Here is a 26085-nt window from a genome sequence, read left to right on the forward strand (position 1 = left end):
GTGTTTTATAGGCGCTTACCCCAGCAAAAGTGGGCTTGGGTAGAGTCATCCAGAGTGAAGAAAGATCTTTGACAAACTTCATTTTGTTTTCCTAAGAGCTTTGCCATGAGACCCGGACACTTAGGCACTGTGACATTGTTCTGACAGCACAGGAAGTGTGCAATGACATATCACAGAAATTAGGAGACATGTAAACACAGACTCCACCTTCTTTGATCTCTTTCTCATTTCATCTGTGGAAACAATGAGAAGAGTAGTTGCCTTTGACCACAATGTGTTAGGGAAAAGAATAGCTTTTCTTATCATCCCTTTCGCTTTCTGGCCTGTCTTTACTACGGATGCTGCCTTGCAGCTGCTTATCAGAAGCATTGGGTTGTGGTGATACTGATTAACCTTCACCATAGATTGACTAAAAGGGGAAAAAATGTTTTGTATGACTCAGGAGGAGGATGAAATGCCCTGTGGCTATTGACCTCTGAGTTTCGGCAGCTCTGCTGTGACCCTCACAGGGAGGAAAGAAAGACCTCATTGGTGCTTGTGTTTCAGGACTACTCACCAGGGGATTCTCCACCCGGGACACCACCGGCCTCCCCGCTGTCCTCAGCGTGGCAAGCTTTCCCTGAAGAGGATTCCGACTCCCCGCAGTTTCGAAGACGGGCACACACATTCAGCCACCCGCCATCAAGTTCAAAGAGAAAGCTGAACCTGCAGGACTTGAGGGCTCACGGGGTGCGTTCCCCTCTGCTGAGGCAGAGTTCCAGCGAGCAGTGCAGGTAAGTCTCCATCCCTAGATGCTAGATCGAGTTCTCAGATCATCCCACCTGGTCACCGGGGAGTCAGGGGGGTTGTGGTTTCATGCTGTCACTAGCATTGAGTTTTTAAGAGATCGTGAAAAGGGAATTGATTTGCTTTCCTTCAGTGACCAAGGGAAGTGGGACATGGTTAAGGCACATCCAGAAAGAAGAGTTTGTTATTTGGATAGAAACTTTTTTCTCTTAGAAAAATAGAGAAAGTAAAGTATGCATTTTTTTTTTTCCCTCCTGGAAACTTAATGTCAACACATATTTCTCAGTCTCAGCATTGGCTACAAAAAAATCAGTCAGCAAGTTTGAAAATGACAAGGCAGTCGAATTTCCTGTTAGTCTATAGCAGCCTACCAAGGTTAAGGTATCACTGGTGCAGACCTTTGTATGTGAGAAAATTGACTTATTTTTTTTTATACAATAAATTAAAGCTAAATTGCTACAAAGGTTGTCTAAAATAAGATGATGGAATTAAAAGAAGTCTATGTACCATAATTGTAGGCTATGTGCATTATAAATGATCTTATATAATTAAAATATAATAAAATTATTTGCCATCTGATGAAAAATAGTAGAAGTGGCTAACCTGGACATGAGGAATGGTTATGTTTCTCACTGTGTAGTTCAGATTGCAATCCTATCTTAGAGTTAATCTCAGTTCTCTTTTTAAAAAAAATTTTTTTTTTTACTTACGGGTTTGATACAGAAAACAGGATTAGCTAAGAATGGCCATTGCAGAAAAAAGAAGAAAACAAAATTTCAAGTAACAACTTGACTGAAAAGGGCTAATTATTATGTTAAGTGTTATCAAATTTATTAGCATTTTTTGGTTATTGTTGTAGTACATAGAGTATCTGTACTGAGTATATTTCTAGTCCTTTTAAATTTTCTAAATTGCCCATCCAGGGCTCAAACTTGAAATAGCTTCTAAATGTTAGGATCACCCTGCTTACTAGCATGTTTCTAAGGGTACAGTTTTATTCTTACTGTTTTCTGCATGATTTAAAAATTTAAAATATTTATAGTATAAAAATGAAATGAGTTAACAGCATAAATTTTCCAGATATTTATGTATGAAGAAGATTAAGTGTTCTTATGCATACTATAATTTTTAAAACGATTACTTCAGTTATATACATTCAGGGCGCTAAATCTTCTTTCTAGGAAAAATTAGTTTCATTAATTAAAACATCAGTTATTTCAAATTAAAACATGTTATTTCAAATGGTACATGATATTTCGGCTTTTCCCTATGTCTTCTATGTTTTTGTAAACTATAAATCCATATGGTTTCTGTCTACATAAAAAGATATTGTGTCATTGCAAGAATTTGCCATTCAAAGAATCTTATTAGGAAAAAAGAACTTGAGGGAGACTTAGCACTTTGGATTAATCCATAGTTAAACCATAATGATCCAACTCCACAGGCTTCAGGAAAGAGCACAGATGATGTTAGGATTGGAGAAGCCAAAGGTAGAATGAGACGTAACAGCCAAACACATCCTTCAATATTCAGAAGGCTCTATATCTCTGAAATAGTTGAAATCAGCGAGCTTCTAATTCCATTTTCCTTCTGGAACTTGTTTTCCTGTAATTATTTGTGTTTTCTATTTTTTTCCCTTGATGTGTCTTTTGCACACTTTTTGTCCTAAATGTATTAAGAATTTTATTTATTTATTTATTTATTTATTTATTTATTTATTTAGGGGTGAACACAGATGTTTTGTAGATGAGGAATTCAGTTAGTCAGAGTGTAACTTGGGCAGTCTACTCATAGACAGCTGCATGCTTCTCTCTTTTTTCCTTGTAAGATCCATCCCTTAGCCTTTGACACAAAGGGGAAATTAATAGCAAGAACCTGTTTGCATGCTTTTTCATAATGAATGAAGATTTTGCCAAACATAAAGACCGATTTGCTGTATTTTCTGTACTCAGCCTCCTTCCATCAGCTCGACGCATGCACAAGGAGAGTAACTCTTCCTCCAGTCTTCCAAGCCTCCACACCTCCTTCTCTGCCCCTTCCTTCTCTGCCCCCTCTTTCCTGAAAAGCTTTTACCAGAATTCAGGTAGACTGTCCCCACAGTATGAACATGAAATCAGGTGAGATCAGTGTCCTCTGTTGGCAAAGCCGGCTTTTCTGCAGTGATATGCTGATAAGTTACTAAACAGTGGCTGATTAATTTTGGAGTGATGTTTATGCATCTTTCTGTGTGCTCATTCTAATCTCTAATATAGTGATTTCAATTCCAGTTAATTTTATGAAGAGAGCTATAAAACAGTAGTTTCAAAGCTTTTGATGACTTGATTATCTTTTTTTTTTATTTTCTTCATATTATTTGTGTTTTTGTACCTCAAAATCCCAGAGTCTAAACTTTATGTTGTTTGGAGCAAGAGTGGTGTTAACACATATTTAGCAAACCTTCCCTGGCTTTGCTTTTCTTTTTGTAGCCTCTCTGGATAGATTTTAGGGAAGCTCACTGATTAAAGCAGCTGATAGGTCCAATATTGGATATGTGGAGTAATTCCTAGGCAGGGGCATGGCTTTTGTTTCTCAGTGACACTTACTTTTCTGACTCTGGATACAGGATCATTTTGACAAGCACTCTCATATAGCATGGCAGAATCTTTTGACTCTTGTGGCTATTTCGTTTTATTTCTGTTCCTGGTATGGAAAATACATATAACCTATTACATCTTTGATCCTTTGGCTACACAAAATTAGGTGTAGTGATATTTGGAGAATCTCTTTTTTATTTGAAATTATACCAAATTTGCATCAATTGTTCTTGTTTTTAGTAGAGCCTTGACAGCCTCTGAAAAGTGGTGAGCTGAGTTGGAACCCTTCCCAATGGGTTATTGTTGCCTCAAGAGTCTGTAGCATTTGTTATTCTTTGCTATCTAGCTTGCCTCATTTACTTCTGTTGCTGTATAGTATCCCATTTAATGCACCACATTTTCTCCACTCTTGCTGGTGGACATTTGGGTTGCTTCTAGTTGCTTGATAGTTGGCAGTTCTTATAGTCAAGGAGAAGAAACCATGCTCTTAGCCAACCATGTGCCACCAAAATCTTGAATAGTCTTTGGCTTCTTTTTTTATTTTTAAAGTGTTTGGTACAGGGTCTCACTACACAGCTTGGACTCACAGTGATCCTCCTGTTTTCAGCCTCCCTAGCGCTGAGATTACAGGCATGCACCACCATGCCCTCTTGGTGGCTGACTCAGCATGCTCGTGGATAGGGCTGGTGGGGCAGGTGCTGTGAGGGATCAAACCCGTGGTCCCTGTTGTTTTCCTTTAGACATAGGAAATCCTAAAAATTAGCATATAACCAGGTAGTCCTCATTAGTTACTCAAGTTAGACTAACCCTTAAGTTATTTTGGAGTATCTTTTGTCCAAGTGTTTCAATGTACTTTCACTCTAAGAAAGATTATTAATAGTGGATTAATATAATTGTGCCTTTGAACTTTGCCTTCGATTAGTGCAAGGTTATGTTGGAGCATTGAATCTGATTTCTGGTAAAGATAATAGAGAATTTATTGTGAAGATTTTTCAGGGATGACATTGTGGAAGCAGTTTTTGAAGTGTTAGCTACAACGTATAATATATATGGAATATGCCATGATTTTAGAGAATAAAGAATTTACATACTTGAAATATCACATGACCTTATCTCTGTAATACTGCCTATTGATCGGAATACAGTTCTTTCAATTAGGCATGTTTGCAGAGTCTTATTGTTATATTTAAAGTGAGTGAGGGGAAATTCTAGTTTCCTTCCTGAAACAGAAGCATGTTTGAAAAGTGACGGATAGAACTAGCCCGTGGGAAGGTCAGAGGTTGGCTAAGAATAGGATGCAGAGTAGAGAAGTGATTTTTGAAAAAAACGTGATATATATTGTTTAATATAAGGTTATTTGTTGTGTTTAGGAATTCCTGCCTTGGATGTATGCATTCTTTTTCTCAGTAGTTTCCCATGGCCCTCAGCACTCAACCTAATGAAAGCATTGAGGTTGAAGGGTAAATATTTGTAAGTTTTTGGTTGAAAAACTTCACTTTTGGTGGTTCTCTTGGGGATGTATTTAAATGTGAAGAGTCACTTTCAGGTCTTTTAAATGTTTTCTTGATTATGAGAAAGTCTCAGAAGTCAAAACCTTTTTGTTGTGCATTTCTCTGTATAATCTTAGCTTGACAGCATAAAATAGGCCAAAAGTATACTTAGGAAAAGAACCTCTTTTATTGAAAAGTACACCAGTCATAAGCAAAGAGCTCCATGGGTCATCAAAGAGGGGCCACCACGGTGTCACCACTGCGCAGGTGAGAATGGAAGGCCACCAGCAGTCTGTAGAACCTCTCGTTTTCCCACCCACAACTGCCAGACTGACTTCTCATATGATCAGTTAAACACCTTATATAAATGCAAAGATAAAGCACCTGCTTATGAGATTTATTTTGGTATTATTTGTACTGTAGTGTATATAGTATTCTACTTAATAGATTGCAATTCATCCATGCACTTAGGGATGGACGTGTTTGTTTCTAAGTTTTTGGTTTCGAAAGGAGTGCTCTCTTACTGTACATTGTCAGTTGCACATGCATGTACGTTATTGAGGAATAGCTACAGAGTAGTAAGATTAGTGACAAAATGTACTCAGGTTTATTTCAACTAATGAGTCATTTACACATATACTTACTATTTATAATCTTTTATTTTTTTAGAGCAAAATATATTTATTGGAAAAGAAAGTTTTTGCCCAAGAGAGGGATAGTAGGGGGGCCTGAGCAGGTTGTCCCCTAACTATAATCTCGATGAGAGTGGCTTTATTGTATTTTGAAGTAACTTCAAATTCATAGAAAAGTTATAAAAATAGTAAGAGGATTTGCTTTATCTGGATTAATCATTTTTTATGTTTTGCTGCATTTGCTCTATCATTTTGATCCATTTACATATTTATCTGTATATTCTTAGATGTATATATATATGAAACAAGCATGGTGAAAGTTCAAATAAAAAGAATTATTACAATGAGGATGTATTGTCCCTTAATCCTCCTCTAAATAGTCCTTGACATTTTCTCCTTCACTTGGAGCACACTTGCCTCATCATTCCTGCCACTTGATTTCTTGTCATGTTTCATGTCTTTAATAGGCATGATTAAAAAAATTACAGTGAGTGCTGCTGCCCAGTGTTGTCCGCTAGAAAGGCAGGCCCATGAAAACATCATGGCTGGGGCTCATCCATGAATGCTCTGGCTCTTGGTCAAAATCCAAGTGATAGTGAAAGTAAGTATCTTGGGCTGATCCCTAACATTGAGGCAGCCATGACAGTACCACTGAAGACACTCATGAAAGGATTTCCAGAACTGCTTCACAAAGTGGCAAGGTTAATGGGAGAAGTGTGTTCAAAGGGGGGAGCACTTGTACGGGTATTAATGGCAGTGCGTCTCTTATTGTAATGTCTTTTTAAATTTAAATTTTTACCGTTTCATTAAATACCATATATATTTGTTTATATATAAATATCTTTGTTTGGATCATGTGTAAATAATTTGGATGCGTCTTATCCTTTACTCTTAGTACTTCAGGGGGTATTTTCTCAGAATAGAGACCTCCGTGAGCGTGGTGTAATGTAGTGCTTTCTGAACTCTACGTCTCTCCTTTCCATTTGTTTTGGAGCAAACATCATGTACACATAACAATGTCGAACTGCTTGGAATAATGAGGGAAGGAGGTTCCTAATACTGCTAATTATACTTTTCTTCCATTTCTATATCTTATTAGTGTATAAAATGAATCTCTAAATATTCATAGTCAGATAGGGAATAGAACATGAAAGGATATAGGCTAATAATACTATCGCTTTTTAAAATATATTAATTTGAAAATTGAAATTCAGGTTGAGCCTCCTTTCCCCATACTATCCTGAATATTAAAAGCATGTTAGAACGTTGCTTCTAAGCATGCTCAGAAAAAGGAGTCAAGATCTTTGTTACCATCAGTTTGTTGGCTAGTGGATTCATTTGCAGAGCTGAAATGATAAAAGGAGGAAAAGTAGTTGTTTTTTGTTTTATTTTTAATTAATTTTGAAATTTTTAATACTGTTTTACTGTTTAATATTTGAAAACAATTCTGTATGATGATGTATTTTATAGCATCCATTTATCCATTGTAATGTTTCCTTTCTATCAAAAGATATTTTTATTACTCACTTAAAACTGCTTTTTAAGGTTTTAAGCTTAAATATAAACGATACTTGAATTAAATTGAATTGGTCAAAGGAAAGTAATAGTTTTTAAAAAGTAGTACTTATTGCTTGTGCAAATTTATATAACTTCTTAATGAGAAAAGATTTTTCCTGATAAAGTACCATGATATAGTTGTGGTTTGATAATTCATTGATTAAAAACAGCATAGTTATTCATTGTAGCTCATTGTTGAAGTAACTTTGTCTATAACTTACTGGTGGTGGCTTGTAGAAATGCCTTTTTTATTCTAAGTCCTGATTTTGGACTGTCTGTGTGCTAACGCAGTTCCTTGTTTTTTCTGTTACACTAGACAGGACACTGCTTCAGAATCAAGGTGATTAGAAGTCTAAATATTTTCGTGTAAAAAAGTCTCAGTTTCTTCTACTCACAGTGAAATTAGATTGTCTCCTGAATGCATGCTGTCATCTTGCATGCTCAGGTTCTCCTAGAGAGAAATGTTATCCTTTGTACAAACAGAGATTGCAAATAGCTATATAGAATGTTAATTGCAAGCAAACACCCTGTTTCTACTCTATTCCATGTTGAAATTTCTTTGCAGCTGTGATGTGGTCTTCAATAAAAGCTCAAGTTTGATTTTAAATTAATAGAAGTGAATTTGCTAGTTGGAAGATACATATGCTCGTATGAGGAGTTTCTTCTATATCTCAAAATGATACAGAAAAAAACATCTTGAAGCATATTCATGGAATCCGGTGTTTACTCCATGGGCAGTATTAATTTGTTTTCAGTTTAATTTAGCACCTGTCACGTTGGCCACTTAGAGACACTGCTCAAAGCCTTGCTGATGTTAATTACTTTGGTCTGGAAAACCCCTAGAAAGAAAACACCTAGTTTCTTCCTGTGGAAGTGTCGCCACATCTTCCTCTTCCTTGGGACTCGCTTGCTTTCTGTGGCAGGCCTTCAGGATCACTGCTGAACAGTGTGACTGTGAACATCTGCTCTTGCTTTGTTACAGTTTCTACACCTTGTTTACCTCACAGGCTCCCATGAGAAGTGTATACCTATGCGTCTTCTGATTTGAGGCTACTAATATTTAGATTTTTTAGTAGCTGTAATAAAAACATAGTATTAAAGATTCAATTAGGGTGAGGTATACAAAAGAGAACAATATACCAAAAAAAACTTTGGTTGTATTATTAAAATATAGATTTCTCTGAGATCTATAATTGATACTTTTTTTGATTGGCTATGTGACCATGTAAAGAATACTTTTATCTAGTTTAAAGTCCAGTAGAAATGTTTGTTTTGTTTTGCTCCCTTTGAGGCTTTTCCTTAGGCAGAGTTAGGACTGTTTATTTCTTTAGGGATTGTCTAGCTTTTAGATGGGATTAGATTGAGCCTCAGAGAGGTTTTATATTTTGTTAGGTATCATTTTATCTTAGGGTATAAGAATGTGAATACATAAGCGCTACCTACAGATACTTTAAATTCCAATGTACAAAGCATTTTGAAAACATCTGCACTCACTGTGTAGAGTTCAGGAGATAGGACTTTTTGTTCCCCTCACTTTGTTTCCCACGCGTTGTTCTGCTGACTAATCTGTCCCTGCTGACTCACATTTCAGGTACGTTGTGCTAGAGTAGGTCAATCTCAGTTTTATGTAATTAGCAAAGATTTTTCCACAGACCTGACAGACATGTGTCAGGCTAGAACCTCTATAAAGTATTAGTGCACCTGTTGCAATTTTGAGTGGATTGGACTGTGGATTCTGTAGAACAAAAGTTAAGTTTTATCAGCCTGTTGTTCCATGAAGGCTTTCTTAGGGCATTTTATAGAGCAAAGAACTTTTTACTTTCTATTAAATAGTTACTATCGGTTTAATCAAGTTCTGTTACTTATCTTCAGTTGTAATACTTTGTGACTTAGACATAATGTGGCCAGTGTATAGTCATTTATTTGGACTCCGTGATGCTAGTATTTTACTTTGTTGCTGGGGGGTTCAGAGAGGGTGGGAGGCAGTGTGTTGCTTAGCAGAATATGTTTGTAAAACTGGCAAAAGAGTTTAGTGTGGGAGAGTGTTAGCTGTGTTGTCCTATGAGGAAGGTGGTCACTAGATGACTTTCATTCTATATAGAAGCCAACGAATGAATTCCGACTGAAGGAGGCAAGTGGGCACTGAGAAGCCTTTGTTCACCCAGTAACTATAATGTTAATTTTAATGTTAATTATAACTATAATGTCATAGTAACTATAATAGTAATCAATGTGATATTGTTTAAAGAAATATTAAAGAATTATTTTCGAAGCTTTAAGGGGTTCCTGTTGAATCTATAGTTTTTGGCCAGTGCTGTGTAGATAGTACTTGGAAATAGCCTCCTCAGCCTACATGGCGACACACATAATGCCAGATATTTTCTTCCCTTATAAGCCAACATTTGTGTTTACAGATGTGGTTCTTTATTAGTGGGCAGTAGATATAGACCATATCAACACAAAAAAGTATGGGCTTTGTATTTTCTTCCTAGTTACTTGTTTTTAATCTCATAAATTTCAAATAGAAGAAATGCTAGCACAACAATTTCCCCAAATACGCCTGCTTTCCAGGAAGCAGTTTTATAAAGTATAACTTCATATTCCCAAATATCAAAGGAGACAAAAGGTTATATGGAAAAACATAGGTGTAGCTAGAATTTATTATTTCAAATATAAAGATATAATAGTTCTAGTATATGTGTTCTCAATATTAAGTTGTCTTTTATTACTTCTTTTTAAAATAAATAACTATATTTTAAATTGCATAATTTGGGCCAGCCACATAGGTCAGCGGACTACAGCGCCTGCTTAGGCAGAGTGCAGCAGCCAGGGTTCGATCCCTGGCACGTGTTGCCAGCCCTGCCCTTGAGACATGCCAGTGATTGAGACTTGGTGTGGTGGCGGGCGTGTGCCAGTAATCCCAGCGCTTGGGAGGCTGCAAACAGAAGAATCATTATGAGTCCGATCTACATAGTGAGACCCTGTAGACCCTGTAGACCCTGTCCTAAAATACAAAATAAATAAATACATAAATTGCATAATTTACATTTTAAGTTGCTATTTAAAATAAACTATATTTCAAATGGTTTGCTTTTATTTCAAAGCAAACAACAAAGGTGAGACATTTACAGACATAAAATACCTCGTTGTGGTGAACTTTTTGCTGAGTTAAATTATTCCACTGTGAATGAAAAGAAATGGACTCAACCAAAAGAACAAAGGTAGCTAGAGACTGAATTTTCTCTTAAGCTAGAGAGAATCCTGGGACTTGTGACAGCTTTGGGTTTAGGATTGTACAGATCTTGCTGGAACTAAGGCAGAGTATGTACATCAGCACAGCATGTGACGCCCGCTGTCTGGATTCTTGACTACCTGGGTTGGGTCCTGCCTCCTCCACTCAGTATTTTTCTGATTATTGGCAAATTACTTAGCCTTTTTGTACCTCAGTTTTCTCACTTAAAATGGGACTAGTAATAGCACCTACTCTATGGTTGCTGAAAGGATGACATTGATTCATACTTACAAAATATTTAGAACTATGTCTGGCATGTACTAGGTGCTTTTAATGAGCCTTGGCATTGATAATATTTTTTTTTTTCTTCCAGTACCAGAGACCCTGCGCTTGCCAGGCAAGTGCTTGTTTTACTGAGCTATCTCCCCAGGCCCTAGAAATTTCGTTTATTTTTTATTTATTTATTTTTTTTGCGGAACCAGGGATTGAACTCAAGCGCTTTTTCTTCTGATCCATCTCTCCAGCCCCATTGTTATTATTTTATACACCATGCACTGTTTTATTTTATTTTCACTCAGAAAACAGGCACTACTGTTGGTCTGTAAGTTTAATAGAAGGAGAAGTTACAGTGAAAATGAATGCAGCAAAAAGCTGGAAATAAAACTTAAGAACCTACTGCCCCTGCTTGAGTAGGGTCCAGGTTGGGACGTAGCGATTGCAGTGCCGTGTGGGTTTCATGAAGGCCTGGTTCTTGCAGTTGCCACCCCGAGAGTGTCAGATTGCCGGCTAAGGGCCTGGCAGACGCTGAGCTACTGTTAGGCTACATTGTCAGGGCCCTGCCCGGGAAAACTTCTCGGGCTAAAAGAAGAGCAGCTTTCTCCTTACCTCAGCAACTGAACTTTTTTTTTTTTTTATGAAGTCGTTTTTTAGTACAAGATAAAAGATCATAAGTCTATTGTGAATTCTTCCATTTGGTATATTATTCCTATATTTTGACTGCTAAATTCCAGCTGTTACTGGCTATTAAATTACATAGATATAGAAGGGAAAAAACCCTGTTGCTGCCAGTTTATTCAGATTATAGGGTTTAAAATTTATATGTAAAGTGAAATTTTTAAAAATATGTAATAGTGGGCTACTATCAGGGTATTTTCTTCATTTTAAAAAACATATTTCCTCCCAAATCTTGTACTTTACAGGTAATAATGAAACTGATGTGGTTATTGCTCAGCTCTATTTTTAGTACTTCCAGAACCGTTTGTATGCCATTAACAGTGAAGCGGAAGGTGAGGTGTTACAGATGTTTTAGTTCCGACATTGAAATATGAACATTTCAGGATTGTTTGGTTTGTTTATAGAAAATTCCTAAAAGCGTAAAGAGAAACTAGTATTCATTGAACATGTACCCTGTAAATTGCTTTAGTATGAGTACTTTATTTACCTTTTAAAGCATAAATTATATTAGATACTATCCTGGAAGGCAGGAATGACACCTACTAGGAAAAAGATGCTTTTTGTTGTTTGTTAATAACGTTGTCACTGTGGACATCTACTGTTGCCGTGAGCAGCTCAGTCTGTACTTTGAGAAAACAGTTTCTAGAACTTTCCAGAAAAACTTACAATTGTGACTACCCATAAAGGATTTAAGAGCGTGGATCTTTCATTTGTTTTGATATGTTAGTACAGCTGTGACAGTTATTGCCCATTTTACTTAACCTTCTGAGTTAATATTTCATATGTTCTCATAAAGTTAATTTTTTCAGTGATTATTTGATGAGTGTGTATTTGCCTATTACTGGTACTATACTGGAAGTACACTATAATACTACATATTGCTACCATATATACTTTTATCTGGTATTTAGCTGCCATATACCCCTTATCTTGTATTTAGCAAATAGTTCCAGTGAAATAGTATTATGAAAATAGAGATGGAGAATATTCCATGAGTATTTATCAAGATGTACCTACTATATAGAGAACACTTGAATCACATTTGCTTAGGCAATTACTTAAATCACTGCTTTCAAAGTAGACATGTTTATTTATTGTATTGTAGGGACATTGTATTGTAGCACATTGGATATCTAATAGGATTATAATTTATCCAGGATCATAATAGAGGGGTATGGCTATATTAAAATGTATGCATCAGCTGTGTTCCACAGTTGCACAGCATAGCATAGCATAGCATAGCATATTTGCTACCTTGATTCTACCTTGAGTATATCCTTTTCTTACCCCTAATTTAGCTCATCTCAAAGTGCTATTCCTACTATAATAGATCTAGACTAGAAATAAAAACTGCTTGACAGTTGAAAGTATGGACACAGAGAATAAATAAAAATGCAACAGGTTGGTGGGTTTGAATTGCTTTCTTCATGTTAATTATCTCAGCACCATTGAATACTACTAAGTGTCAGAGGCTTGTGGCTTTGCTAGCTGAGTTTCATTTCTGACCCAAGTAGTGAACTTCCTGATTCCATCAGACGTCTGACACCTTCCCTCACGGTTATTGTCACATGCATGTATGTGCTGAAATTTTCACCATTCTCTCAGGAGAGCTTACAGACTCTGAAATTTGAAAAGATAAAATACTCCTACACTAAGAGCAACAGTTGTCGTGTGTTGTGCTAGCAGCAGACAGCCTGGGTCTCAAAAGCAACTTGGAGCCAACTTTCTGTCATTGTGACAGAATACCTGAGAATAGCAACTGAAGGGAAGACAGTTTTATTTCAGCTCACCCTTTCAGAGGTGTTGCTTCATGGTCATGGGGGCTTCGTTGCTTCTAGGCTTATCGTGAAGCAGACATCATGGCCAAGGACATCGTAGGGGAAAGGTGCTTATCTGATGGCCTAAGAAGCAGAGACAGAGGGAAAGACTCAGAGCAGAATGGGCCAGGGGTCAGTCATAGTCCCAAGGTTATGCTGTATGACGCAGCCCATTTAAGTAGGCCGTACTACTAAATTCCATTACCTACCAATGATGGAATTCATCAGATTATGGCCTGACCAAGGGATTAATCTGTGAGTGAGGTGAGAGCCCTCATGATCCAATTGCCCTTTGAAAACTCCACCTTGGAACATACGAGACTCTGTGCACATTCTAAATCTAAACAATCCCAGTCATGAGGACCTTTACTGTGCATAGACCTAAGATGGTCTATGCACAGTAAAGGTCACTCAGGATGGTCTTTCTCAGGAAATGAGGTTCTTAGAACAGACTAGTGTTTTCACATGTGAGTTTCACATGTTGAATGATGTCATGTCCCCTGTTCCCTTACAGACATTGGGAGTAGTGAGTCCAGAGTCAGTTCTATTAACCAAGTTGGAGAATTTCTATACAGTATTCCCCTAATGGAGAGTCCCAACACAGGCAAACATTAAACAGTCCTTAAGAAGTTCTACTGTAATGAATTCTGGTTAAATTTTTTTAAACTTAGCTTATACAGTCTCTCCCTGTCCCCCCCCCCATGTCCCTGAGCTTATTTTCAGTTGTATTTTTTTTCCCCCACAATCCAGCTACTAATAACTAACAGTTATAGAGAAATCATAGCAAGTCACAGGCAGTATCTGTTTTTACCAGATTAGGATATGCTGGCTATGAGATGAGCTCTTTCTGGTCATTTTGTGGGCTAGTCATATTGTTTACAATAAACTATTTTGTGTCTCTGGCCAAGTTCAAGTTCATTACTTGAGTAATCTCTGCTCTTCAGTATAAGTACTTCTGTTCTTCAGATTATAACCAGGACTGCTTAAGGAATGAGTAGAAACAGTTGGGTTTATCAAGACTGGGCTTGTGGCCTGGCTTGCAATTTTCCCAGGATGTATGGCCTGGGGGACCAATGTGCTAGTGACACATTGCTCGTGTGTCCTGTGCCTTGTGCTTGCCTGTGGCAGAATTGTGAATGGCTTGTGTGCTACCATTAGGTTGTGAAGTGCTCTGTTACACAATTTTTCTTGCAAATTAAATGTTCTCTGGCATTCTGCAGTGATGGAGAAGGGAGGAAACGGACCTCATCCACCTGCAGCACCGAGTCCCTAAACGTTGCGGGAACCCCCATCAATTCTCCTCGCAGAATTTCCTGGCGGCAGCGCATTTTCCTGCGGGTTGCATCGCCCATGAATAAGTCCCCTTCGGCCATGCAGCACCAAGGTCTGTGCGGTAACCACGAGAGAACCTCTCCTAGTTCTGTCCTAAGTTAGGGGATAGAATAGAAATGGTTGATTGGAAGATTTAAGAGGTTAGACGGGGAAACCTAACTTCTCTGTGTCGGATGTGGTTGATTTTCTTCCCAGGTGTCATTAGAACACACTAGATAGCCAGTGTCTCAGTACCTTATTACATGAATAAATGAATGAATTTTATGAATGTTTCATATATGCTAAAATCCTTATTACATGAATAAATGAATGAGTTTCCAAAACTTATTTGTGGACCCATCATAATGCACAGGGAACAAGGTAGTGCTAGAAAAAAATTTATAGATATTTTTCATTATTAAGAAGTACAGAGTTGCTATATGTTTATCAATAAAACTTTGAAAAGAAAAAAAAAAGAAGTACAGAGGACAGTCTTTTGCAAAAGTTATATGTAAAAGAAAGTGACATAGATATGTTAAACAATTAAAACTGGATATGTTGTACTAGGTAAATATCAGTCAAAAGAGAAACCCTGCAGCTTTTTTCAAATATTAAAACTATTAGAAATAAGAGCAGAAGCATCCACAGGGATAACTAAAATCTAAACAAAAAGTTATGACAATAGTGAAAACATGCATTATTATGTATCATTGAGAGCAAGAATATATTTAAAAGGATTTTGTGGGGGAAAATCAGTAGTTTTCATGGGCATTTTTGGCACATTCCTCTCTGAAAATTAAGTACATTAAATGCTGTATCAATAAATATTGAAGTAGCACAATGGAATAAGCTTCATACAATATTTATATAGAACTTTCTCTTTGAACAGAAAATTCATTCATTTTAGCATATATCAAACATTCATAAAATTAATTGTGTACTTGGCCAAAAGATATTTTAATACATTTAAATACATTCCACATAGTCATGCTCATCTCTGCTATATTCTTTGATCTCAGTGGGAAAGAAAGGAAGAAATGATAGAAGGAAGGATGGATAGACAGATGGAAGGATTAACAGATACCATGGCTCTGGCTGTGGGCATAGCTCAGCAGTAGAGTACTGGCATAGCCAGCGGAGGCTCTGGGTTTGATCCCTAGCACTACAATAAAACATAAACAAAAAGACAACTGAGAAAATTTGATATTTTAAAAAAATTTTCTTACTCCTAGAAACTAGACGGAATAAAGTATGATGATCTTTACCTTGCATGTCGCAACTGCATGGTACATAGAGGATATTTCATAGCCACGAATGTGTTCATCTGAAAGTAAGAGAGCCAAAAATTGAGTTAGTACTGAGTGTCACCTCAATAAGCTAGAAAAGGACAACAAAATGTGAGGCAGTAAATAAGTAAAGGCAGAGGTCAGTGAATTAGAAAATGAACAAAAAACTCCTGTGGCTGGCAGTTAAAATACAGATAAAATTAACCCTGCCTAGGTTGCTCAGAGACTGCTTCACAGATAAAATTAAATCCTTAAACTCATTATAGGAAGAAACATGTCTAGAACATTTCAGGGCCATGTCAGATAACTCTGTGGGTCAGAGGACTGTGAGAAAGAGCGCGAAGGGCAGGCACCTGAGTTGAAGAGTGAGACAGACTGGCGGGGACCTGCGGCCAGGGTGGGACAGCCATCGGTGCTGCTCCCGGGAGCCTGTGCTTGGTGCCCTGGGCTAGAAGCATTCACTGAGAGGTATTGTGAGATGTGATCATATTTATTAATAGGAAAATCATTGGAGGTATGTGGAAAATGGCCCAGAATGGAGAAGGAACCAATTTCAGATCAGTTAAGAGGACTTGGCAGGGGGAGGGAGCAGTGGCATTCAGGGCTGAGCCAGGAAAGGTCCAGCACTGCTCAGCTGCCCTTCTGATGACTCCCATGGTAGACGTGGCTCCCAGGGAAATCCCAGCTCCTGTGCCCTCCTGTGCAGTCCTGCTACGCACAGTCACAGAAGACGCAGGGGTGAATTGCAGAAGTGTTGGAAAGGCCAGTTCATTTGAGAACAGCCCTCTTCTAGGCCTCTTGGTGTACAAAGAAGAAGTGGTGGTGAGATGACATAAACTTTTGTTTCGCTTTAAGAGGGAAATCTAGAAGGGGAATTTAGTGAAGTGAATTTGTATGAATTTAGTAGTCCCAGAAACCAATAGATGCTGAAAAAGTGGGTTTGTAAACACCTTTAAGCGTTGAAGAATCAAGACGAGAGGGTGTTGATTCCAGAGAACACTTCTGTAGTCCAGGTTACTACTAAGGAATGCCTCTCACGGTTTTCTTCTTTGCAGATGGTCTGGACAGGAATGAGCTTTTGCCGCTGTCTCCTCTCACTCCCACCATGGAGGAGGAACCGCTGGTGATATTCTTGGCCAGTGATGATGATCCAGAAAAGGTTGAAGAGAAAAAGAAATCTAAAGAACTAAAGAGTTTATGGAAAAAAGCAATACATCAACAAATCTTGTTGCTTCGAATGGAAAAAGAAAACCAGAAACTTGAAGGTTAGCTATTCAAACAGGGCTGAGGGCTACATTTGTACTCACACTTGTTCGTGGACTGTATATGTGCTTTAACTAGGTTGTGCGTGGGTTATAATTGTTTATTTCCATTTTTTAAAAATGTTTAGAACATGAGAAAGATCAGTTTCATCTATCTGCATTTTCTTTTACAACTGATCCTGAAAATCAATCCAATCAGAATTCGTTTTGTCTATGATTTATAAGTTTTCTATTTAAAAATTCACAACAAATTTATAATCAAATAATTTGTAATCATTATTGTGCGATTTGTAGTGATTGCAAAGTTTATGATACTAAATGCTTTATAGAATGTATTGCTCAGCCTTTTCAAAGAGTTAACAGTTTATTACAATATTGATAGAACCACAGGAGATGCCTAGACAATACCAGAATCTATCAAAGAAAGTATGAGTGCTTCAGCAAAGGTGGCCTTGTTTTTTTACATCTGTGACATGAGTTACTTTGCTTTGAGTTATTTTGGATCCTTTGATTTTTTACAGTTACTGGTTTCTCTCTCACCGGCTATTATTGTTGCATCTTCCTAAAATCTTTTTAAATATACTTGTATTTCTGAACTTAGTATCAATGTTAAGATTCTTCCTACACCTGTTATTCAGATCGAGTTTAGTTGAACAATATTTATTTGTTTGCAAGGAGTTTTATTGCTGTATTTTAGTAGATTAAAAATCACAAGACGTTAAATATTTAAAAAGTCACTCTTTCCCTTAAAATTAAAATTGCACTTAATTGTTACTGAAATGGCTCTTAAAAGTTCTGTGTGATGAATTGTGTATTTACTCAAGTTCTAAAATTCTCAGCAGGAAATAAATTCATAATTTTTAGCAATTAGATCTTGAACTAACTCAAACAGAAAAAAAATAGTCAAATAGAGATGGTTATCAGTTCATGAAAAAATTAAAGTATGGAATTATATTTTAGTAGGGAACATGTGAAAGTAAAAATCTTGTTAAATTCCAAAGGATAGTTTTATAATTATTGACTGTTTGAATAGAACATGCCATTAATAGCATGGATCTTCATCTAGAGCCTGCGGAAGTTAGTGACTAGCCTGGAGAGAGTGACAGAGTTAAACCTGAAGCCTGGGACAGACCAGCAGGACAAGTTCTGGGACTTAATGTTTGCTCTTCTTGGCTCTTAGGCTTTTCTGAATGTGCTGCCTTTTTCTCAGCTATGGGTGTTAAAGAAACAGAGGGCTGTAATAGAAATGATTATGTGTCTACAGGAAGATCCATTGTACTACATATACTTAAAGTATAAGAAAGGAAAGAGAGGATATTTAGAATATATTTGAAGAAGACTTTATCAATTCTTTGTACTTTGACACGTGATATAACCTATTAAATTCTAAGCAAGTGATCGTTATTTCTTTCAGGTTCTTTACAGTGGAGGACAGATAGAGTATTAACTCTTCTTACCATTACAGCCTCAGGCAAATGGTAGCAGAGAGTAGATATTTCAGATGTCCTAAATGGACCAGGGGAAGAGGAAATGTGCTTTACTCACTTGGAAGCAAATTAGTAAAGCTGTATGTGTATGCAGGATTGTTTATTATTAGCTTTAGTAAACTTACCTCTTTTTTAAAAAAAAAAATTATGTGGTTATTATAGTGAAATGGGAATAAATATTGAGAAACAAAGCTAAGCTGTGTTAGAAAGCCATCTAGTGGTGTCCGGGAGGAATACCTTCATGATGCTCTATTGAGGATGTCTAGACTTTTAATACAGAAGAAATTGTAGCTGTTCTGCTGCAAAAATAGGCTTTTTTTGAATTATTTTAATCCATTGGAACTGGCTTCAAACACATTAAGTAAAGAATAACATTTGTTTTGCCGTTGCTTTTGTGCTGTCGAGGATTTTGGAAGCATGACAGAGATTTTGTGTTGCAGAAGGTAAGGGGGGCAGGGACACAAGGATGTCAGGGAGTGTGGCTCATGCTGAGTCGTGTCGGGGACCCTGGTGTAAGAAGAGAAGCACACACACTTCTCTGGGTTTCCTTCTTCTCTGCTAAGAGTCATTTAATCAGTAGAAATAGAAGTGAAGATGGTGGTTGGATTCAAATGACGGAACTTAACAAAAAAAGGGGATACAGATGAATGTCCATTTTGTATCTGTGTATTCAAAGTGGTTAGGATAGATATATAGTTACGTTCTCTTAATGAATAGAGGGATGTGTTCTAATGGTGTTTGTAAATAGGATATCATGTCCGCATCTTGTACAGCAGTTAACCACTAGGAAGAATGTGTGCAATGTGTTAATTATTGGATCTGTCCTACCAATTTGGTTTGAAACTGTCTCATTGCTGTTTGTTTCTCAATAAAATTATGGGGAAAAAAAGATGGTGGTTGGTTTGTAGCCGATTCTTTTAGTTCTAAATCTGTATTTTAGATCATCAAATGAAGAGTGCTGTGTTATTTAAAAAGTGGAATTAGTGTTAATCTCTTAATACTTATGTATTAATTTATTTCATATAGGGTCTTGCTACGTAGTTAGAATTTGAATTTGTAGTGATCCTCCTGTCATAGCCTCCCTAGAGCTGGAATTACAGGCGTGCACTACCACGCCTTGTCAGGGATTGGCACATCCTGTGGTACCAGGGATCCAACCTGGGTCCTTGCTTAGACCACCGAGCTATCTCCCTGGCCTTAGCGTTAATTTCACTGACAGTAAATTTTTAAGATGGCTGAACACAGAGGCAGAGGTTGTGGCCCAGTGGTAGAGCGTGCACTTCCTGTGCACAAGTCTTGAGTTCCATCTCCAGGACCAAAAGCAAAATGGCAAGATCATCTAAGAGGAACAGTGAAACACACTGGGAAAAATGGATGAGGTTAGGATGTTTAAATATTTTTCAATTTATAGTGAGCATGAAGTAAGGGCCGGCCTGATAGCTCAGCAGACTAAAGCACCTGCTTAGGCAGAACGCAGTGGCTGGAGTTTGGTCCCCAGCGTGCCATGCTGGCTCTGCCTTTGGGGCGTGCTGAGATGGTGATGGAGACTGGACATGGTGGGGCGTGCCTGTAATCCCAGCACTTGGGAGGCTGAAAACAGGAGAATCACTTTGAGTCCAATCTGTGTGGTGAGACCCTGTAGCCCCGGTCCTAAATTCAGAAAAAAAAAAAAAATAAATAAATAAAAAGGATGGAGCATCTTACATAATGTCACATAAAATATTAATACTTAATGGCGTTTGTAATAATGTAAGAGGTCACTTCAGAGACAATTAGATTTGTTAAAAAGTTATAAGTTTATGACATAGCCACATGGTTTCTTTTTAATACTTAGCAGAACTATTATGTGAAAGATAAAGGGTTAAACCACCTTAGAAAATTATTGCGTATATTCTCTGCTGTGAAAAGACTCAAGGTAATTTAGATCTTATATGTTGTCCTAATTTTTAAAAAAGTCTTTCATTTTAGTGGTTGATCCATAAGCATCATTAAGTATAATTAAATGACTGTAGTAAAGTGTTTAAAATACTGCTTTCAAACACAGTGGTCTTACTAAGTTTGTTTCCTGTTTTAGCAAGACGAGACGAACTCCAGTCCAGGAAAGTGAAGTTAGATTATGAAGAGATTGGAGTTTGTCAGAAGGAGGTCCTAATAACATGGGACAAGAAGCTGTTAAACTGCAGAGCAAAAATACGATGTGATATGGAAGATATTCATATTACTCTTAAAGAAGGTATTCATGATGGTTTCCATTTTCCTTTTTCAGAAAACATTTCAGGCTATTTATTACTGATTTTTGTAGCTCATGCAACTTTGTCATGTGCTTTGCTTATGAAGGAAGGAAAATAATTCGTTTCTGCCTACACTTGGGTAATGTGGTCGGCAAGGGTGCTGATGAGACACGGGTCCCTGAGCAGAGGCAGACCCTTTTCTGCAAACTCTTCTGCCTGCTTGAGCCAGCTGTTTTCTGCTTTTACCAAGGAAGAACTGCATGCCTTTGTACAAATCTTTGATCACTGGCGTGAAAATACTTTGTCTTTAGAAGCTTGATTCATTTCTTTCATTTTGTCAGAAGTGTATATTTAAATGAGTACATTTTTTAATTTAATTTTATTGAGAAAGAAATAGCAATGAGACAGTTTTAAAACTGATTAATAGGACAGTTTCAATAACTAATACATTGCATATCGTTGTCTTCATAGTAGTTATTCATAGTGCAAGATGCAGACATGATATCCTGTCCAAACACTATTAGTACGAATCTTTCTTCTCATTGAATTAAGAGAAAATAGCTATATAGCTATCCTGACTATTTTGTATACACAGATACAAAATGATCCTTCATTTGTATCCCCTTTTTTGGTTCAGTTTTGTTAGAGATGGGTATTCCATTGCCATTTAAATATTGTAGATGCATGAATTCAGCAAAATATTCCAATATAGTCCAGTAGTCCATAATAGTAGTGGGTTTTCCATAAGATTGGCAGTGTCAGAAGTTGTTGACTTGAGCCTTTTACAGCTTAACATATTAATATGGCTTTACTTTTTTTTTTGTGGCTGATGAAATGTATTGAAGGACATTTTCACTGAACCATTGAACAAACAGGAGCACACAGATAGTACTTCCTGTCCTGCACGGCTCCTGCCTCATCTGCCCCATGCTTGAGGGACCTGGAGCTGACTCTGACAGGGTGTATGACACCTGGCAAGGCTACTCCTGTGAGGCAACAAGCCCAGCTGGCCCTGTTCTATGACTAGCACAGGAAACACAGAATACAGTGCAAAGACAGCAGGGCAAGCCCCAGCACACCGAAGAACCTGAGTTACAAACCCCTTTGGCAGAACATCAAAGCAAAGGCCCCAGCCCTCTCCCTGCATCCATGGTCCTGTGCCACCTGTCCAGAGATGTAGTCCCCATCCTGGCGCAGTTCCTCCTGTGCCCAGATGTGCTGACCGTTGTCATGGTTGGAGGTTGTCTGTGCTGTGGTCCACTCTTCCTTCCTCCTCCTGGGCCTGGGCTCTGGAGAGGACCTGCGCAGATGACACACACACACCCTACAAGGACAAGCTTGGATGCACTTGTAGAAAGCAGAGCAGAGCATGCGTTCTCCGGATGGGAGCAGGTTGAGCCTTGGCTGGCACAGAAGGAAGCTCACGGCACAGGCTCAGGTGCAGGATGCTCTGCCCAAGGTTGATCCACACCCTACAGGGTTGTCCAAGCAGGCTGCTAGTATGGAGTGGGCGTTTGCCTGCACCATGGGTCATGAGTGAGCTACAGACACCAACTGGCTTCCCTGGACACAGAGCAGTCTGTGAGGGATATTGCAACAACAGGCGAGCTGAATGGCTGGTCGGCTCTCCTGGGAAAGCCAGGCAGCCAGCTGGCTTGAGAAGGCCTCTTCTGGAATACCTCCCTCAGGGAAGACAGAGCAGGACACAGCGCCTCCAGGTGCCCTCACCCAGGCTGCTGCTGGCCCTCAGGTGCCTCCAGGCCATCTGCCCAGGTCAGCCTGGTTTGCAGTGGCTTTGCCCTCTGTAGCTGCGTTCTCCCTGCTTGTTCTCCACTCCTGCAGGGTCCTGCCAGAATTGAATGGAATTCACCCAACCCCACTGCTCCACAGAAAGTCTTGCTCTTGCTCCTCCTTCTCGTCCTCTCCTTTTTCTCCTGAGTCTCTGGTGAGCAGCCTCCTGATGATACAGGCCTTCAGGGACTTTGATGTGGAGTCTAGGGCTTGACTCAACACAGAGGCTATAGGAAGCAGGCTTACTGAGGCTCCCCTAGTGAGGTAGACATGGTCCTGGACATGGGCGGCACCCTGCGGGATCCCCTCTGCAGCATCACCTGTCTGCCTTATTCTTCTGACGGAAATGTTCTGGCTCCCTCTGTCCAGGGCTGTCCTGGGATAGCTACCACTTTGCTCATTATGGCCTCGGACCCAGTGGATGTCCCTGGCTCAGAGATCATAGGGTGGGCATCTGGAGGTGGCCGTGTGACTGAGCAGGAAGTCTGACCCAAGCTCCCAACTGTAATACCCTCAGCCTCTTTCTTGATGAAGAGGGTACATTCACAACTCAGGGAGGAACTGGGCTCTGCTATCTCCTGGGTGCTGTGGCTGGCTGTTCCCAAACTGCATCTCTGGCACCTACTGGGTTCTATGTCCTGAACCAGCAGGTCAGTCAACGAAGGTGACCTGGGGGAGGAGCGGGGAATTGAAGAGGGGACAAAGGACAGGAGACGCGAGAAATGGAGATAAGACAGGATTCTGGTCAAGTCTCATTTATTTAAAGGAAATTCTGGGTATATATAGTGGAGGCATAGGGAAATGATGTCAGCAGGTAAAAAGGGCGAATAACTAGGTAACTGGGCTGTGACAGGAAGTCCCACCTCCGGGGCATAGCGGAAGATTTAGGGAAATAGGCGGGGTAAGAAGAATTAGGAGCTTAGCTCAGCAGAGGTAGGGGAAGAGGAAGTCAGCGTCACTAATGACGCTCATGCACCAAGAGAATTTTATAGGTCAGAGGCACTCAGGTGACCATTAAGGGATATATGGTACGGAGTCATAATGTGGCAGATTCACAGGATTTAGAAAAAGATTCACTTGCAATAGTACTGGGGGCCTGGAGTTATTGTGCCTCCCACAGTTCTAGGTTCTGGATCTTGGGCCTTCCCAACCTAGGTGCATTCTGATCCCCTGTAAGGGCGACCCTCTGAGATGGAGGAAGGTGAGGTGTCAGGGGCCGGGACTGGTCCCGTGACTGGATGCCCTGCTCCTCAGTGCTGATTGGGGCTACTGCTGCTGTTACTGCTGCTACTGCTACTGCTACCGCTACCGCTACTGCTACTGCTACTGCTTGTGGTGTTCTCAACTCATCCCTGCTCTGGTGAAGACTCTGGTGTTGTGCGCCATGGTGAGCCTCACAAGCACAAACTGAGCCTGGGCTTTCTAGGGCTTGGGCTGGCTCAAGGCACCAGCCCCTCTCTCGTTCCCCGATTCGTCTCCTATCCCAGCCCTGCCTTCAACCCACATCACCGTGGACTTGGTGTGGCTGTATTCGCCCTTGTCCTGGGTGCTCAACAGCTGTGGGCGCTTCTTGGTTGATCGGATCCCTCTCCGCATGGTCTGGGAAGGACTTTCAGTGAGATCAATGCTAGCAGTGGCAACCGGCTCCTCCTGAGCAGGACCGTGATCTGCAGGGACACTGGCCTGGGCTTCCTCCTGTCTACCTGAAGCCCTGAGGCTCCTCTCCTGCTGCTTCTGCTTCTCTTTCATCCCAGCCTCAGTGTTCTCCCAGGCCTCCTGCTCTCTAAGGAGCTTCACCAACTCCAGGAAAGTGGGCAGGCTCCCTGCTGATCTAAGAGCTCTAGCTTGCTCTGGAAGGCAGTGGACATTGAAGCCCGAGTCAGCACATGTTTGAGGTGAACTGTGTCTGTGTTCTGCCCTAAAAATGGGCTGTGCCGTGCCACTTTCTGCAGCAGGGGCTCTGTGCACAGCAAGAAAGCACGCACCGTTTCTTCAGACCTCTGACACATCTGAGGAAACATGGATGTCTCGGTTTTAGGGTTCTCCCTGCTGCCGTAGATCTCCCTTAGGGTGTCCAGGCACTGCTCTACCAAGATGGAGTCCTTCTGGTCCCAGAGCACATGCACGGTGGACAACACTGAGCCCCCCAGGCTCTCTAGCAGGCGCCTGAGCTTCTCTGCCTCTGACACCTGCCACAGCTGCAGCAGCTTAGTGATCTGCTCCAGCTAGGCCTTGAAGGCCTCTTCACCTGGGCCCGGGGTAGGACTTCCAGAAAACACTTTCAGTTTCCGGTACCACTTACTTTCTCTCCCAGGCTGCAGATCTCCTGACATGATTGGGCCCACAGGGCCTGCGCCCATGTTCTCCCCAGAAAGGGTACTAATACCCAGGCTTCTAGCCACATCTTCCATTCTCTGGCCCTCATCTTTGAGGAAGTATTTCAGCCTACTAAGAAAATTTTCATCTGAGCTCTGGAGTTTGACCACCACTTCCCAGGTTCCCCCTTGCGTGGTATGCAACTGGGTATCATGGGATAATTAACAGTGTCAGCCAGCTGAATCAAGATGGCCTTAGCATTGTCCCCTCTCCTAAATATTCTGCCTAGCACCCTGTATGCCCATCAGGTGCAGGCCAGCTCTCGAGGTCTTCTTGATTTCAGCCTTGCTGCACTCCACAGGGATGCCCACAGTCAGGAGGGCCTTCTTGGGGTCCATATCCATCCCCTTACACCAGTCCTCTAAAAGCACCAGAGCCATGGTGCCCTCTTTGTCCAGCTGGATCTAGTGCTCAGCAGCGATGTGCGTAGAGGTGTTCCGGGGTGGAAAGAACTCTGGCCAGTGCCAAGCAGGAAGGCAGCAGCATCCCAGGGTTGAACAGCCCTAGCGCTGTGGCTCTGATGGACATGGCCTAGTGGTTGGCCTAGTAGCCAGCTTGGTCTGATCAAGCAGGTCCTACTCCTGTGGGTCTGCTGGAGAGACCTCGAGGATGGAGCGCCTCGGGACCCAACATGCCTGCCACCACCTCTGTGGCACAGATGCAGCCCCAGGCATGCTCAGTATGCCTTTACTTTTAATACATATTTATATGAATGTGTATATACATCCACAATGTGTTTATACATGCAGTTTACTTCAACTGTTTTTCCTCTATCTTCTCATTCATTTATTTTGAACAAAGCATTCTTTTTTTCTCCTTTTGAATTGTTTTCTTTGGGTATTTTGTCAAATCAGCAGAAAACTGACCAACAGACCAGGAGTTGGCATGGTTCCTGGGGATCCCATGATAAGCTGACCTACCTGCCAAATGTCCTCTTATTCTCTTGTGTTTGTTTACCCTATTTGGTGGGTTCTTTCCATTCTCATTCATGGGGCTGTGATCAATTTGCTCCTTCTCTGGAGCATCATTTAGTAGTCTGTGTAGGCTTGGCTTTGTCATCACGAAATTCTTTAGTTCTTTGTCATAGAACTATTTCACTTCTCCATTATACATGAAAGAGAGTTTTGAAGGGTATATCAGTCTGGGTTGGAATTTGTTTTCTTGCATGACTTGAAGTACTTTGCTCCGTGCTCTTCTTGACTTGATGGTTTGTGAAGAGAAATCTGCCGTTATTCTGATGGGTTTTTCTTTAAATGTGATCTGTTTCTTTTCTTTTGTGGCTTTCAGTATACTGTTCCTA

At 39.9% G+C, this 26085-nt stretch overlaps 1 protein-coding gene across 7 annotated transcripts in view; it reads left to right on the forward strand.

The window, feature by feature from the left end:
• The window catches only part of Tbc1d4 (TBC1 domain family member 4), a 234472-nt gene that overhangs the window by 189350 nt on the left and 19037 nt on the right, over nucleotides 1–26085 (forward strand). For 5 of the 7 annotated variants that reach the window (XM_023709624.1, XM_004626289.2, XM_023709626.1 and 2 more), the window contains 5 exons: nucleotides 547–773; nucleotides 2739–2903; nucleotides 14262–14425; nucleotides 16694–16903; nucleotides 20462–20620. In XM_023709624.1, the coding sequence (XP_023565392.1) occupies nucleotides 547–773; nucleotides 2739–2903; nucleotides 14262–14425; nucleotides 16694–16903; nucleotides 20462–20620 (925 nt within the window). Of the gene's footprint in view, nucleotides 1–546; nucleotides 774–2738; nucleotides 2904–14261; nucleotides 14426–16253; nucleotides 16461–16693; nucleotides 16904–20461; nucleotides 20621–26085 lie in introns of those variants that run through there. The other 2 variants (XM_004626291.2, XM_023709628.1) reach the window with 2 other exon arrangements.

The sequence above is a fragment of the Octodon degus genome, unplaced genomic scaffold, assembly GCF_000260255.1.
Source record: "Octodon degus isolate 3935 unplaced genomic scaffold, OctDeg1.0 scaffold00013, whole genome shotgun sequence".
Classification (NCBI taxonomy): domain Eukaryota; kingdom Metazoa; phylum Chordata; class Mammalia; order Rodentia; family Octodontidae; genus Octodon; species Octodon degus.